The 17,889-nt window shown below is 47.2% G+C and overlaps 1 protein-coding gene across 1 annotated transcript in view; it reads left to right on the top strand.

Moving 5' to 3' along the window:
• Positions 1 to 17,889, top strand: part of LARP7 (La ribonucleoprotein 7, transcriptional regulator) — a 70,109-nt gene that overhangs the window by 38,910 nt on the left and 13,310 nt on the right. The window contains exons 9-11 of the mRNA XM_073571938.1: positions 12,741 to 12,889; positions 14,598 to 14,698; positions 16,162 to 16,321. Coding sequence (XP_073428039.1) covers positions 12,741 to 12,889; positions 14,598 to 14,698; positions 16,162 to 16,321 — 410 coding nt within the window. The remainder of the gene's footprint in view (positions 1 to 12,740; positions 12,890 to 14,597; positions 14,699 to 16,161; positions 16,322 to 17,889) is intronic.

Here is a 17,889-nt window from a genome sequence, read left to right as displayed (position 1 = left end):
AACGCCAAGGTGTCCGTATTTGTCGCTCGGTCCCAGGACCCGCAGGCAATCGCCGTGGATGCGCTGGTTCTGCCATGGAATCATTTTCGCCTCCCATACCTATTGCCACTACTTCCGAGGGTCATCAAGAAGATCAAGGCAGAAGGGGTGCCAGTGATTCTGCTGGCCCCAGACTGGCCTCGTCGGGCGTGGTACGCAGATCTAGTGCAGCTGCTCGTCAGCGTGCCATGGCGACTGCCAGAACACCCAGATCTACTTTCTCAGGGGCCAATCTGCCACCCAAACTCAGGTCTCCCACTTGGTACCTCCCTATAAGGCACCAGTGTTCTGCAGGAAGCTCCATTTGAGCCGCTGCAGGATGTCTCTTTGTCACACCTTTCCTGGAAGGTGGTGTTCCTGGTAGCTATAACATCAATCAGGCGGGTCTCTGAGCTGCCAGCTCTATCTTGTCGAGCCCCGTTTCTGACCTTTCACAAAGACAAGGTGGTTCGTAGACCAGCTCCTCCTTTTTTTGCCAAAAGTCGTTTCCTCGTTTCACATTAATAAGGATATTGTCTTGCCCAGCACCGGTACACCATGTGGAAAAGGCCCTGCATACGTTAGACCTGGTGAGAGCACTCAGGAGGTACGTGTCGCGGACGGCACTCTTTCGTCAGTCAGACGTGCTGTTCGTGCTCCATGAAGGTCGCAGGAAGGGACTCTCCTCAAAATTGACCATTGCCAGATGTACTCATTTGGCTATTCAGGAATCCTGCCGCATCGGAGGCACGCCGATTCCAGCAGGGATCAGAGCACTCTACTCGGGCAGTGGGCGCCTCTTGGGCGCTTCGACACCAGGCTTCGACGGAACAGGTTTGCAAGGCAGTAACCTGGTCCAGCCTGCACACTTTTACTAAAGATTACAATATCCATACTCAGGCTTCAGCGGATGCGAGCCTGGGTAGAAGGATTCTCCAAGCGGCGGAGGCGCACCCTTAGACAGGAGGTACATGTAGCTTGGATCGGTGAGTCAACTTCCTATCCAGGGACTGCTTTAAGACGTCCCATAGTACCTGTGTCCCCCAATGAGGTGAAGGAGAAACATGCATTTTTGTGATAACTCACCGTAAAATCCTTTTCTCCGAGATGCTCATTGGGGGACACAGCACCCACCTTGCTAGCCAAGTTGGCTTCTGTTTGTTTAATTAATATGCTCTCTGTACGATATTAGGGTGGTTATTTTCTAGACATGTTGTTACCTGCATTAAGGTTGATATTGTTAGATTTTTATTTGAACTCCTACTGCTTTTGCACGAAACTGGTTTCCGCCCGCAATCGGGGCGAGGGTGTACACGGCGGAGGAGGAACTAACCTCTTTTTTTCACTTAGTGTCAGCCTCCAGGCGGCAGTAGCATACACCCACAGTACCTGTGTCCCCCAATGAGCGTCTCGGAGAAAAGGATTTTACGGTGAGTTATCACAAAAATCCATGTTTCATTTATCCATTCAGCACTTCTTTTTTTTTTTTTCAACGGAACCTGTCAATTAAACAGTGAAGTAAAAAGAAGGTGGCGTAACAATCCAGTATTTATCAATTTGTTATATGATGGCATTTAAAAGTCCAGAAACGGCAGCAACATTTCAACCCCTAGTGTACCTCTGGTCTTTGTCAAGCTAATGCAGTACTGCAAAACCCTCATATTTAAACCCCCTTTAACGAAACAAGTCATCCGTATATATCCACCAGTGGATGCAATTCTTTTAGCAAACCTGTCATAAAACATGTTAATAGCATTACCAATAGACATATATAATACACCACCGTAAACAGCCTGAATTGCCTGACAAATTTCATTTAAGGAGCCACTGGTTTCCCGGGATGTTCCCTTGTCGAGCACCAGCCCATTTAGCTTGACTGATAGCTCACTGCATGAGTGACGTCCGGCACTAGTCTCAAGGAAGGCAGACGGTGACCTATATCAATGACGCTAAAGAGGCTTCTGCAAGGTAGGGAAACAACCTTGGAATTCAGATGTTCGGGAAGTGCTATGTGACGCCTAGAGCATCTAAAACATGATTTGTATATGAATGATTAAGCAAATGCGTTCATTGAAAAAAAATTTAAAGGTGTCAGTAGATTTACATTTCAAAGATCTATATGCCCATATATTTGGAAGGCTGATTGACATATTCCCTTTGATTTTAGTTACTTGACCTGTCTGCCATACTGATCCTAATATAAACCATGTTGTAGAGCGAGCATGGAGGCCTGCGCCTTGTATAGTATGCTCACTAAGGTTGAGGTATGTAGGCAGCAAAAGAGGGTGGATGCTCGCTTCATATAATTTAAGTACCAGCTAGCTTTTTCTCTTCTAGGACGATGGTCTATGACTCTAGGTGAATGCAAGGCCAGGGATCTTCACCTCGGGCTAAAAATGCAAGACACGTCCCGTGTCAATAAAAAGGGAGGAAAGTGAAGATCTCTGTCCTTGTGGCTCTATTGTATTGTAGCCTTTCAGATAGTAATGGAAAATTACTCCAAAGGCTTTCCAAAATATTGGTTTATTTATACGATAAGACCATAAAAGATAGACCATTAGGCTTCGAGAAGTAGTTCTATTTTATGCAGTGATGTCTATTTGCTGGAATATGCGATCACTTTATGATGGGTCCAAGCTCTGGGAGTCCCACTGTTCCTGTAAATGTTACGGTCGTGCTTCACTTCTCCGCACAGAGGAAAGTTGAGAGCACTAATGTGTAGATGAAAACAGTATTGGTACACCATTCCTTCAGCTATTTCATTCTTTGGATTGGAGGGAGTCGCAGAGCTTAAGCCCCCGTTACACACTGCGATATCGCTAGCAATATCGCTGTAAAGTCACCGATTTTGTGACGTTGCAGCGATATTGCTAGCGATATCGCTACATGTGATACTTACCTCCGACCGGCTCCCCCGCTGGTTATTGCTGATCGCGCGAGAAGCTCCTGGACCATTCCTCGTCGGCCACTTCCTGCGGCGCTTCCTGTAGCGCCGACGAGCGACGCGTGGAGCTGGGCGGGAGGACGCAGGATCGCCGCGTCTGACAGGTAAGTAGCGATCCCCGTCCCCAGCGATGTCGCTGGTGAGATCTGCCTGTGTGGCAGCTCACTAGCGACCACCTAGCGATGCACCAGCGATCCTGACCGCGTCATATCGCTGGTCGGGATCTCTGGTGCATCGCTAGGTATAACGGTACCCTTAGACTTAAACCAATAATATAGTAAAAAAGTATAGCGTAGATTGTATAAAATCACAGTTTTATCAGCAAGAGATTATCATTAGAGGATTACTTGGCCTTCTGCCAGATACTCCAGTCATGCCCCCACCTGTAATCTGCAGCTTTCTGCCTATGCACAGTGTTCACAGAAAGCTTCTAATCAGAGTTGTGGTCGGGGTTATACAGAGCTCAGCATTCAGAGCACTGCTAGATTAAATGTTTTTTTAATCAAAACTGCATTAGTCAGTAGATGAAGTGATACACCACTGGAAGCGGTATCTCTGCCCCTACATTATGTTAAGATCCTATAAAAATTGTGCATTGAAGACAATATAAAAATAGTATATAAATATATTTATTAGTGATTACATATACAAAAAAAAATATTTTTTTATCATTTTAAAAATAGCTTAATAAATCGGAGCACGTAATAAAAAATAGTAATATTACATCAAATCAATTAAATTTAAATATCAAAGTATATAGCCCAAAGAAATTTTAAATAGTTGATAGCATAGCAGTACAATACCATAAATAGCACAAAAATTAAATAATAAAAAAGCCCCCCCGGAAGAAGGCTAAGCGCCGAAACGCGCGTAGGGACCCGGCAGCACTTATTTATCCTGGTAAATTATGCCCTTATATTATTTATTTTTTTGCAGCCTTATACCTATTTGCATTTAGCACTACGGTACTTGTGAATATTGCACACCAGCACTTTCTTTCCACTGCAGCACTTTCCATTTTTTATATACTTCCCTGTGTTCTGATCATTGCACTGTAGCACTTTCATTAGTGTTGTGAATTCCAACAGCCATGTTTTAAGTGCTCCATATATGATTGCACTGTTTATAATTTTATTACAAGATATTACTTATTTTTTACACCCTTACACCATTTTAGCAAGCTGCACATATTTTTTTGGGTGGATTGTTATATTGCACTACAACACTTTATAGCATGTTTCTATGAAATTAATCTTGCACTGTGGTGATATTTTTGTAATTTTATTATAGTTTATATTGATGCATTATTAAGTATGCAGTAAAATCCTGGTTTCACATATTAAATATAAAAAAATTGGGGGGGGGGGAAGTTTTTTATTAATTTTTGTGCTCTTTATTGTATTGTACAGTCATGGCCAAAAGTTTTGAGAATGACACAAATATTAATTTTTACAAAGTCTAGTGCTTCATTTTTTCTAATGGCAATTTGCATATACTCCAGAATGTTATAAAGAGTGATCAGCTTAACAGCAATTACTTGCAAAGTCAATATTTGCCTAGAAAATTAACTTTATCCCCCAAAACACATTTCAACATCATTGCAGCCCTGCCTTAAAAGGACCAGCTAACATCGTTTCAGTGATTGCTCCATTAACACAGGTGTGGGTGTTGATGAGGACAGGGCTGGAGATCAATCTGTCATGATTAAGTAAGAATGACACCACTGGACACTTTAAAAGGAGGCTGGTGCTTGGCATCATTGTTTCTCTTCTGTTAACCATGGTTATCTCTAAAGAAACACGTGCAGTCATCATTGCACTGCACAAAAATGGCCTAACAGGGAAGAGTATCGCAGCTAGAAAGATTGCACCTCAGTCAACAATCTATCGCATCATCAAGAACTTCAAGGAGAGAGGTTCCCTTGTTGCCAAAAAGGCTCCAGGGCGCCCAAGAAAGACCAGCAAGCGCCAGGACCGTCTCTTAAAAGTGTTTCAGCTGCGGGATCGGGCTACCAGCAGTGCAGAGCTTGCTCAGGAATGGCAGCAGGCAGGTGTGAGTGCATCTGCACGCACTGTGAGGCGGAGACTCTTGGAGCAAGGCCTGGTCTCAAGGAGGGCAGCAAAGAAGCCACTTCTCTCCAGAAAAAACATCATGGACAGACTGATATTCTGGTACAGGGAGTGGACTGCTGAGGACTGGGGTAAAGTCATTTTCTCTGATGAATCCCCTTTTCGATTGTTTGGGACATCTGGAAAACGGCTTATTCGGAGAAGATCAGGTGAGCGCTACCACCAGTCTTGTCTCATGCCAACTGTCAAGCATCCTGAAACCATTCATGTGTGGGGTGGCTTCTCAGCCAAGGGAATGGGCTCTCTCTCAGTCTTGCCTAAAAACACAGCCATGAATAAAGAATGGTACCAGAATGTCCTCCAAGAGCAACTTCTCCCAACCGTCCAAGAGCAGTTTGGCGATCAACAATGCCTTTTTCCAGGACGTCCACCTGACAGCACCATGGAGGACGTCCTCCTCCTCCTTACACGGACAGGAAAGCACACGAGAGGTTAAAAGGCCATGTCCCACCCCCTTTCCCTCAGTGTTTTTCCTGTCCCTGCACGGAGGGACACGCGAGAGCTTACCGGAGGGGCTCAGGGGATCGTGCGGCCAGTCCAATCCTTCCCCTGTCAAGAGGTCCCGGGGCCGAAACTCCCCGGTGGGGAGTCCCTCGGCTCTAAAGGCCAGGAGCAGGACGACGCTCCTGGAGGGAGCCGTTCCTCCCGGTGGGGGGCTCTCGGCTCCAGGACGGGTCGGCTCCCCGCAGGCGGCTGGCCGAGCGGGTACCGACAGAAGTGGGCGCAATCGGTGCTGCCAGGCCAGGCGGGCCGAGTACCCGCAGGACGGCGCCGACGGCTGGTCAGCACTGGAGGCCTCCAGCGGAACGCCATAGCAGGCGGGGAGGCGGCTCCCTGCAGGCGAGACCGGGGAACCGAGCGCGGTCACGCGCAGAAGCCCGGCAGGAAGTGGAGGCGCGGCTTACCAGCGTCACATCCGGTGACGTCAGACGCCGGTTTCAAATCCAGGGCGCGCGCGCTCCTGGACCACAGCGCTCTCCAGAGTCGCCACAGGTCGTTCTAGGCTGTGTGACTACATTGGTCGCCAGGAGCAGGATGGAAGGCAACGCTGCAGCTGGTGGAGGGGTAAGTGCGCATAGCGCAGACCACCCTCCCCACCCATCCCCACAGCCCAGATCTGAATAGGTGCCCCTTATGTTATTAGGAAAAGGGAACCCCGGCAGAGTCCCCCTGCCACCTCCAAATCGGTCAGATGTCCGGTGTGCAGAGTAAAGCTGCCAGACACCTATAGCAAGACCCTATGCGGTCCCTGTACCTCCAGGGTCATAGGCGAGGAACAGCCATCTCTCCTTTCCGAAATGAGGTCGCTGATAAGGGAAGAGATTCAGGCCTCTACAGCCCGGCGTCGGTCCCCCAGCCCTGGGCCAAGTCGCAAGCGTCCAAGGTGGGAACCAGACCCAGTATCAGAAGCGAGCCCTAGCGAGGAATCCGATTTCCGGGACTCAGACCAGGAGGAAGAAGGCGAGATCCTGGGGGATAGACAGGATCAGAGCAGGAAGTACCTATTCAGACTGGAGGATACGGACGAGCTTTTACACACGGTCAGAAATACCATGCAGATGGAAGAAGTCCCTAAGCCACAGTCCAGACAGGACTTAATGTTTGGAGGACTGGTGTCCCGCAAACAGGTGGTGTTCCCTGTAAGCGAACACATCAAAGCATTGATCCTGGAGGAGTGGAAGGAAGCAGAGCGTCGGTTGACACTCTCCCGAGACTTTAAAAATAGACTGCCCTTCGATCCCGAGGAAACTCGGGCGTGGGAAGAAGTCCCTAAAATTGACGTCCCAGTCGCCAAGGTTACTAAGAAGACGGCTATCCCATCCGAGGACTCATCGGGTCTTCGAGACCCGATGGATAGAAAGGCGGACGTCTTGTTAAAAAGAGCATGGGAGACGTCGGCGGCCCTGATTAGAGCCAACATAGCAGCCACCTCGGTGGCCAGGTCTATGTTCCTGTAGTTGGGGCAGTTGGAGGAACACCTAACCAACAAGACCCCGAGGTCAGAGATACTAGCATCTCTTCCTCTCTTGAAATCAGCCACGGCGTTCCTGTCGGATACGTCGGCGGAATCAGTAAGGTTTGCGGCCAGAAACAGCTCCCTCTCTAATGCGGCCCGGAAAGCAGTTTGGCTTAGATCCTGGTCGGGGGATAACCCTTCTAAAGCAAAGCTATGTGCCATCCCTTTCTCGGGCCTGAGGGTGTTTGGTCCAGCCCTTGATAATATCCTTGAGCTGGTGTCCGATAAGAATAAGGGATTCTCGGAAGGAAAACCCAGGCGGCCCCAGTCCTTTCGGAGAGGCTTCTTCTTCAGAGGACAGTCGGAGTTTAGGGGTCGAGCGAGGTCTAATAGAAGCTCCTACAAAGGCTCCTTCAGCCAAAGTGGGAGGAACAGAGGTCCCCCATTTGCATCAACATCTAGATCGAGGAGACAATGACGCCATAGGCATTGGGGGGAGACTTCGCCACTTTGCAGCAAACTGGTCACGAGTCACCAACAATCAGTGGGTCCTCAGAACCATCAGGGAAGGCTCCAGGATAGAGCTCTATTCTCCTCCCCCCAACAGATATATTGCCCCCACCGTCGTCCGGGAGGACTCCGCAATGTGGTCGGATCTTCAGGACATGTTAGACTCAGGGGTCATAATACCAGTTTCACCGTCAGAAAGAGGGAGAGGTCACTACTCTTCCCTGTTTGCAATCACAAAGAAATCCGGCGAGGCCTGCACCATCATAAACCTGAAGCCACTAAATACTTGGGTCAGATACAAGAGGTTCCGGATGGAATCAATCCGATCCGCAATTCCCCTAATAGACAGGGACGCAGTTATGTGCACCCTAGACCTAAAAAAGGCATACTATCAGGTTCCTATCCATCCCTCATCCCAAAGCCTACTAAGGTTCGCGATCAGCTCACCAGCCCGGACCTGCCATTTCCAGTTCCAGGGTCTTCCGTTCGGGTTGGCCTCAGCTCCCAGGATCTTTACGAAACTGGTGGTAGAGGTGGTGGCCTACCTGAGAGATCAGGGTATTGTGATTGTTCCGTACCTGGACGACTTCTTACTGGTGGCAAGATCCAAAGAGGCGCTCATCCGAGACAGGATCCGAACAACTACCGTAATGGAGTTCCTGGGCTGGGTGATCAACTGGGAGAAGTCGGACCTCACACCAGACACCAGAAAGGTATTCCTGGGAGTCCTCCTAGACTCAGCCGACAGAATATCCTGGCTACCCGAGCAGAAGCAGAAGTCCATTCAGGCCAGAACCAGAGGCCTGTTGAAGCGTCAATGCTCCATAAGGGAAGCAATGGAGGTCCTGGGCCTCATGACGGCCTGCATCCAGTGCGTCCGATGGGCCCAATTCCACTCGCGGTTGTTACAAAGAGAAATTCTCGCGAGGTGGGACAGGAGTCAGGCGTCGCTAGACAAACCCCTAAGGCTCTCAGGACGAGTAAAGGAGTCCCTTCGCTGGTGGTTACAGTCCAGGAACCTTCAGGTGGGCGTGCATTGGACAACCTCTCCATACATGGTAGTCACCACAGACGCAAGTGCGTGGGGATGGGGAGCCCACATAGAAGGGAAGATCTTCCAGGGGAAGTGGCCAGCAAGCATCAAGGCCAGATCCTCCAATTTCAAGGAACTCTTCGCGGTCTGGGAAGCGTTGCGGAGAAACCGGTCGGTACTAAAGAGTCGTCATGTCTGCATATTATCCGACAATACAACGACAGTGGCATTCCTGAAACACCAGGGAGGAACCAGACATCAACCACTACAGGCACTGGCGGAAAAGATATTCACGTGGGCAGAACGAACAGTTCGTTCCGTGACCGCGGTACATCTAGAGGGTTCCCAAAACAAAGTGGCAGACTACCTGAGCAGACAACAGATCCACCCGACAGAGTGGGAATTGAACGTAGAAATCTTCGACCAGCTTTGTCAGCGCTGGGGGACCCCCAGTATAGATCTCTTCGCAAGCCGGAAGAACTCGAAGGTTCCCAGATTCTACTCCCTAAATCCGATGGACCTTCCAGAAGGCGTAGACGCCCTGAGTCAGACTTGGGGAGAATCCCTCTCTTATGCGTTCCCACCACTGGCCCTCATACCGGCAGTGCTCAGGAAGATACGCGAGGACCACGCAAGAGTGATATTGATAGTGCCATACTGGCCGAGGAGAAGCTGGTTTCCCCTTCTAGGAGCCATGGCAGTAGAAGATCCAGTCGAACTGCCCCTGTGGGAGAACATCATCCACCAGGGCCCGATCCACCACCCAGACCCAGCAAGACTCCATCTATCGGCTTGGATCCTGAGAGGGACATCCTGAAGGCAAAAGGATTGTCGGAGCAGGTCATATCCACCCTACAGGCCAGCAGAAAGCCGGTGACGTCGGCAATTTATCGGAAGATATGGAAAAGATTCTGTCTGGAGGGTGGCAGGTCCGAGCTCGTGGCAGGCATCCCTGATCTCCCTAACATACTAGGGTTCCTGCAGGCAGGTTTTAATAAAGGCCTCAAGCCCAGCACTCTAAAAGTCCAGGTTTCAGCCTTGAGCGCCTTCTTCGATTACCAGTTAGCTGCACATCCCTGGGTGATAAGGTTTATAAAAGCCACACAGCGCCTGCGCCCCACGATTAGGCAGCTCACCCCGCCATGGGACCTGGGCCTGGTACTTCGGTTCCTCTGCTCGGACACTTTCGCCCTTAGTAAGAAGATAGCCATCCCTGCTCTCACTCGTAAAACGGCCTTTCAAGTAGCCATTACCACGGCCAAAAGAATAGGGGAGATCCAGGCCCTATCCACTAAGGATCCATACCTCCAGATAAGAGAGGACCGTATAATCCTAAGGTTAGACCCGGCATTTACCCCGAAGGTAGCCTCTACAAGAAATCTGAACCAGGAGGTAGTGCTACCCTCTTTCTGCGATAATCCCCGAAATGAGAAGGAGTGGCGGCTCCACTCGCTAAACGTGAGGCGCGCAGTTATAGAATACCTAGAGGCCACCAATAGTTGGCGTGTCGACCCGAACCTGTTCGTCCTCTTTGGAGGTAGGAATAAGGGGAAGAAGGCCTCTAAGGCGTCCATCGCGCGTTGGATTACCTCAGTAATCTCGGATGCCTACCAGGCTGAAGGCGCCAGCCCGCCAGATTCCTTAAATGCCCACTCTACGAGGGCGGTATCGGCCGAGCGGGCGGGGGCGCCAGTTGATCAAATCTGTCGAGCGGCAACCTGGGCTAGTCTTAATACATTCTGCAAACACTACAAACTAGATGTGTTAGCTGGCCAACAAACCGCATTTGGGAGAAAAGTTCTCCAGGCAGTAATCCCACCCTGAGGAGGTGCTTTGGTACTCTCCATGGTGCTGTCAGGTGGACGTCCTGGAAAATAGGTATTAGACCTACCGGTAATGGTGTTTCCAGGAGTCCATCCTGACAGCACGGGTAGTTCCCTCCCGGTTGTGTTATACTGCAATGTATTATGTCATGTCATATGCTGTAATATGATCGTTTCATTAAACCGTTTCTAGTATCATCCACCTTGTGGTACTTGTCAAATCACTGAGGGAAAGGGGGTGGGACATGGCCTTTTAACCTCTCGTGTGCTTTCCTGTCCCTGTAAGGAGGAGGAGGACGTCCTCCATGGTGCTGTCAGGATGGACTCCTGGAAACATCATTACCGGTAGGTCTAATACCTATTTTCAACATGATGGAGCACCTTGCCATAAAGCAAAGGTGATAACTAAATGGCTCAGGGAACAAAACATAGAGATTTTGGGACCATGGCCTGGAAACTCCCCAGATCTCAATCCCATTTAGAACTTGTGGTCAATCATCAAGAGACGGGTGGACAAACAAAAACCTTCAAATTCAGACAAAATAAAAGCATTGATTTTGCAAGAATGGACTGCTATCAGTCAGGATTTGATCCAGAAGTTGATTGAGAGCATGCCAGGGAGAATTGCTGAGGTCCTGAAGAAGAAGGGTCAACACTGCAAATATTGACTTGCTGCATTAACTCATTCTAACTGTCAATATAACCTTTTGTTACTCATAATATGATTGCAATTATATTTCTGTATGTGATAAAAACATCTGACAAACACACATAAAAACCAGAGGGCAGCAGATCATGTGAAAATATAATATTTGTGTCATTCTCAAAACTTTTGGCCATGACTGTACTGCTATGCTATCAACTATTTAAAATTTCTTTGGGCTATATACTTGGATATTTAAATTTAATTGATTTGATGTAATATTACTATTTTATATTACGTGCTCCGATTTATTCAGCTATTTTTAACATAATAAAAAAATATTTTTTGTATATGTAATCACTAATACATATATTTATATACTATTTTTATATTGTCTTCTATGAACAATTTTTTTATAGGATCTTATTTGAAATAATGCTTGACAAAAAATGTTATATACAATTTGTTCTATAACTGATAACCCTACATTATGTTGTCTCGGTTGGATCAGCAAAAACTTGGTGACAGATTCTCTTACCCAAGTAACTTGGGTGTAGACATACTAGTCTATGACAACCCTAAAGCCCCCGTTACACACTGCGATATTGCTAGCAATATCGCTGTAAAGTCACCGATTTTGTGACGTAGCAGCGATATTGCTAGCGATATCGCTACATGTGACACTTAGGCTACTTTCACACATCAGTTTTTTGCCGTCAGTCAGGATCCGGCTTTTTTTAGAAAAAACGGATCCGGCATAAATTTTGGAGAACTGTAGAAACGGATCCGGTTTTTTGCTGGATCCGTCTCTTTTCCTGGCGGCTGGCCAATTGGATCTGAGCATGCGCAGACTTAAAAAAACCGGATCCGGTGGCTGGATCCGTCTTTTTCTGGATCCGGCGCATTCCGGCGCCCATAGACTTTGATTGTAGCAAAAAGCTGGAAGCGCCGGATCCGGCGCTTCCGGCTTTTTCGCCGGAGACAAAAAAACGTTACAGTAGCCGTTTTTTCCAGACGCCGGAATGAGACAAGTTGCCGGATCCGGCAAAAAACGGATGAAACGCAATGCCATCCGGCACGATCCGGCGCTAATGCAAGTCAATGGGGAAAAACCGGATCCGGCATTGCATTTTGCCGGATCCGGTTTTACAAAAAAAAGCTGGATCGCGCCTGAAGGCAAAAAACTGATGTGTGAAAGAGGCCTTACTGGTCGCGCGAGAAGGTCCTGGACCATTTCTCGTCATCAGCTTCCTGCTGTGACGACGAGCGACGTGTGGACGCGGACAGGAGGACGTCAGGATCGCCGCGTCTGACAGGTAAGTAGCGATCCCCAACCCTGCGATGTCGCTGGTGAGATCTGCCTGTGTGGCAGCTCACTAGCGACCACTTAGTGATGCACCAGCGATCCATATCGTTGTCGGGATCGCTGGTGCATCGCTATGTGTAACGGTACCCTAAAGCAGCGCTATTGCCTCCCATTAGCATCCGTGTCCCTCTCTGCTAATTATCGTTTTTGTAGTTTGTATGTAAGGTTGTCTATTACATCTTTCAGGTAATGTTTGTGCTGTTTCGTTAATGCTGAGCTTAGTTGTACTATTATCCTAATTATTAACCTTTTTTACTGAGCCTTTAGGAAACAAAGCTCTACATAGAAAGTCAATTTATTAATTTTTCTCACAACAGGCAAGAATGGTTAGATCTCAAGACCGAATATTTGACACTGCAGAGAGCCAGCATGTCTTCCCTGAAAAAGTCAATAAGTGGGCGAAACTATGATGCCATGGGAGAAATGGAATTTGAACAAACAAAACAGAGCACCAACGTGAAAGATGGTAAAAGCTTTAAATTGAAGGGTTTTTTTTTTTTTATATTTTCACATGCTGTAATTAAATTGTATTAGCCAAGTGAATTTAATTGTAAAATAATCACAACCCAAAAGATAAAAAAGGCATTGCAGATACATAGGCCATAGATATTTGAATATTTTAGGGCTTTGCCTTTAAACCCTGTGACTGCCAAACTTAGATTTTTTTATAATGTATCGACCACTTTGGTGCTCAGCCCTAAAGGCCCAACAGTAGGTCCACATGGAAGATGAAGGGAGACACTCGCCATGTGTCTTTAAATTCTTTATCCATAGCCAGAATAAGAATATAGATAAAAGAATGGCTAATGCTTCTTCACGCCCTGCAGCGCTTTGTCTGAACCTACCAAACCCTGCAGGGCATGAAATGGCCATAACCATTGTTTTTATCTATATCCGTATTCCAACTGTAGATACCGTATATACTCATGTATAAGCCCCCCCATAAGCTCCATACATAAAATACCCCCCATATGCTGCTGCCATAAAAAAAAAAAAGGCATACTCACCTCTCTGTCGCTGGGGCCCAGGTGCCGGTGTAGCCGCTGGCTCAGGCCCCCGGCACTGGCAATATTTACCATTTCCTATTCCATTGCTGTTTCACAGGTCCTGTGCAGTGACGTTAGCAGTGGACGCGCACTGACTACGTCACCGCACCCTCCGCTAAGTCACAGCCAGAGGACCCGGAGGCAGCGATGGAACGGGGAGCAGTAAGTATTGCTCTGCTCCCCCGTCATACTCACCACCCCCCTCCTTGCGCCCGGTCTCTTCAGCCCCTGCTTCCAGCATGATGTCGGCGTCCCAAGCTGTTCCTGCATTCAGCGGTCACGTGTTACCGCAGCCGCTCATTAAATATGCACATATTCATGAGTTTAATGAGCGGTACCACGTGACCGCTGAATGCAGGAACAGCTGGGACACTGAGATCATGGGGGAAGCAGGGGGGCTGCAGAGACCGTGCCAGGAGGGGGGAGTATGGTCTCTGACAACCCCCCACTCCCCCACCGACCCCCGTATATGACTCGTGTATAAGCTGAGAGGGGGACTTTCAGCCCCAAAAAATGGGCTGAAAATCTCGGCTTATACACGAGTATATATGGAACATAATGGATTTAAAGGGGTTGTCCCACAAACAACTTTCATTTTAATCAATCTTCCAATAATAATAATTTCCACAATTGGATGTGTTAAAATAAAATGTTTCTGTGCTGAGATGATCTTCTAAATGGGCCCCTGCTGTGCAAGGGCTGTGTCTGACGAAACAAAGCTGCTCCAATTCATGGTCTGCACATAGCACATATCAAATATTTTGCAATCCACTTCATGAGGCGATTTGGTTCTTCGTTTAAGTCCTGTTTGAAATAAACATTGTGCATTTCCCTTTGATATCACTTGGCTGTCATGTCATTAATGGACATGTTGGTCCACTGGAGGAAGATACTGCTTGTACCAGCTAACACGAATAAATAACAGTCCAAATGGGATGGTGCCACCACCTGTCTATAATCTCTGAAATTCCCTAAAACGGACAATTGAGGAAATGGAACATACGCACACATGTCATTGTCTGCTGTATTTTCTGCCCATAATTATGACTCCACTTATTAATAGGTAGATATTTAGAGGTATATCAATTCTTGATTTTCATGTTTGTTTGTTTTTTGTTGTGTTTGCAGTGAACGTTGTGAAAAATGAAACAATTGGACCCCAATTTGTCAATGGAGTTATTCTGAAGATCACCAGTTTGGAGCCTTTCCCAAATCGCCAACATGTTAAGGTAATTACCGTATATACTCGTGTATAAGCCGAGATTTTCAGCCCATTTTTTTGGGCTGAAAGTCCTTCTCTCAGCTTATACACGGGTCATATACCTGGGGGGGTCGATGGGGGAGGGGGAGCGGGGGTGTCAGAGATTATACTTACCTGTGCTGCCGCGGTCTCTGCAGCCTCACTTCTCCACTGTCTCCCTTCCTGTCTACAGCGGTCACGTGGTACCGCTCATTACACTCATGAATATGCGCATATTCATGAGTGTAATGAGCAGTACCACGTGACCGCTGAAGACAGCGGAGAAGCATATGGGGGCATAAACTATGGAGCAGCATATGGGGGCATATTCTATAGAGCAGCATATGGGGGCATAAACTATGGAGCAGCATATGGGGCATATTCTATGGAGCAGCATATGGGGGCATATTCTATGGAGCAGCATATGGGGCATAGTCTATGGAGCAGCATATGGGGCATAGTCTATAGAGCAGCATATGGGGGCATAAACTATGGAGCAGCATATGGGGCATATTCTATAGAGCAGCATATGGGGCATATTCTATGGAGCAGCATATGGGGGCATATTCTATGGAGCAGCATATGGGGCATAGTCTATGGAGCAGCATATGGGGCATAGTCTATAGAGCAGCATATGGGGGCATAAACTATGGAGCAGCATATGGGGCATATTCTATAGAGCAGCATATGGGGCATATTCTATGGAGCAGCATATGGGGGCATAGTCTATGGATTCCACCCTCGGCTTATACACGAGTTAGTAAGTTTTTTATGGCAAAATTAGGGGCGGGGGGGTGGCGTCGGCTTATACACGAGTATATACGGTACTTTACCTAACTTTTCTAACAATGCTTGTTGTTGATGATATGTCGCCATCTCATCTAACAATGTATTCAGTAGGCATCATTAGATAGATTATGGGCCCTGATGACTTTGCAGATCCATCCTAGAGTGAGAATAACTATTTTCCTTTCTGAACACTGGGTATTTTATTAGTCAATCTATACACTGCCAGATTTTATGCTCCCTGCGTTCAGCTCACATAGGACTGACAGCGAGCACAGAGAGCATATTGCTGTAGAAGCACAGAAGCCTGTCAGTGTTCTCCCCCTGTGCTCTTAGGTCTGACTGCTGGGTGAGATCGTTTGGCTTCACAGACCTGTGGGAGCGTGATTGCAGACAGACTTCCCACGCTCACACAGGTCTGTGACGCTAAACAATCTCACCCAGAGATCAGTTCTGAGAGCACAGGGGGGAGAACACTGACATGCTTCCATATTTCTACAGCAATGTGTGCCCCCTGCACTCGCTGTCAGAAGAATGCATAACTAATCTGAAATCGCAATGTAAGAAAAAAGTGTCGATAAAATGGTAGTTTCCCAAGCACTGACTGTATTCGCTTGGTGTTGGCCTTTGTGACTATGAACTGACATGTTGCATCTTCCTCTTTAGGATGCTTTGTCTGGAGTATCTGAAGTGGCATATGTAGACATGCTGGAAGGTGACACAGAGTGCCATGTTCGATTTAAAACCCCCGAAGATGCCCAGGCAGTCTTCAATTCCTGCCCTGAATTGCAGAGAAAGCACAACTGGAAATTGCGGATCCTGTCTGGTAAGTACATGGATGGTTACTTATGTTATATCATAGTATATTACTGCGCAGTACCAAAGAGGAAGCTCACTTTAAAGGGAACCTGTCACAATGAAAATGCAGCACTATCTGCAGGGATCATATTATACAGCAGGGACAGCTGAGCTGATGGCCATGTACTTTTATTCAGTATAACCTGTTTTCATCATTTAAAGCCCTGCTCATTCTAGGATTTTGTGCCCAGTGGGTGGTCCTATCAGTGACTGACAGCTTTATTTCTGTACGTGTGTATATAGAGGTAGCCGTCAGTCACTGATAGGACCGTCCCACTGGGTAGAAAATCCTAGATAGAGCGGGGCTTTAAATGAAGAAAACAAGCTGGGCTCGAGTCATAAGACTGTTTTTCTCTCATCTGAGAAAATCTGTACAATTATGCTAATTACACTCTGAGTGTGATCTGATTTTCTCAGAGGTGGAACATAAAAAAAAATTTTCTCCATTCAGATTGTCCATTAAAATTGGACCACCCTTGGATATCAGACTGCAATCCAATGTTTTCCACTGACCCATTGATATGAATGGCCGAGTGTGATCCGTTTATCGGAGGCAAAACTTGTATGCTGCGTGGTTTTTTTTTGTTTTTTTTTTTCCCTTTTTGCAGACCACTCGGTCCGAGGAAAAAATCGAACGTTTGCACTGCCTTATTGAAAAATAGTGGTCTGAGTGCGATCAAGTGTTTTGAAGGATTGCACTGGGACCAAAACTACGGTCATCTGGATGAGCCCTTGTACTGAATCTTTTCTCACAAAACTTTTTGACCCTGGAGAACATGATTCGGGTTGGTTTTTACCGACTCCAGTGTTGCGATCACCGTTGTTCACGGAATAATGGCGACTGCAAAAAAAAAAAAAAAAAAGTAATTTTTCCTATTTAATTTCTTTCTCCTCTGATGTGATCTAGCCTCCTGCATCCCCCAGTGACTTCCCCCGGCCGTCGGCATCTTCTTCCGGGAAAAAAATGGCGGGCGCATGCGCCAAGATCTGCCGTCCGCCACCCAGCAACAATAGGAAATATTTCCTTTTGGTTCATTTTGATCACTGTGATAGGCTCTATCACAGTGATCAAAATAAAAAAATAGTAAATCAACCCCCCCTTAAAAAAAAAATAAAAAAATGTATTTATTTCCATTTTTCCATTAGGGTTAAGGTTGGGGTTAGAGCTAGGGTTGGGGTTATAGTTGGGGTTATAGCTAGGGTTAGGGTTATGGTGGTTAGGGTTGGGGTTATAGTTGGGTTTGTAGCTAGGGTTAGGGTTATGATTGGGGTTAGGGTTGGGGGTTATAGTTGGGTTTATGGCTAAGGTTAGGGTTATAGTTGGAGTTAGGGTTATGGTTGGGGCTAGGGTTAGAGTTGAGGTTTGGGTTAGGATTGTGTTTTGGTTAGGATTGTGTTGGGATAGTGTTGTGATGTTGGGGGCTAGGGGTTTTGGGGTTAGGGCTTTGTTAGGGTTGGAGTTAGAATTGGGGGGGTTCCACTGTTTAGGTACATCAGGGGGTCTTCAAACGCGACATGGCGTCCGCCATTGATTCC

This window comes from Dendrobates tinctorius, unplaced genomic scaffold (assembly GCF_039654945.1).
Source record: "Dendrobates tinctorius isolate UK_male_01 unplaced genomic scaffold, ASM3965494v1 ptg000030l, whole genome shotgun sequence".
Classification (NCBI taxonomy): Eukaryota; Metazoa; Chordata; class Amphibia; order Anura; family Dendrobatidae; genus Dendrobates; species Dendrobates tinctorius.
Note: the sequence above shows the minus strand (reverse complement) of the source record. Positions and strands in the feature narration are given on the sequence as shown.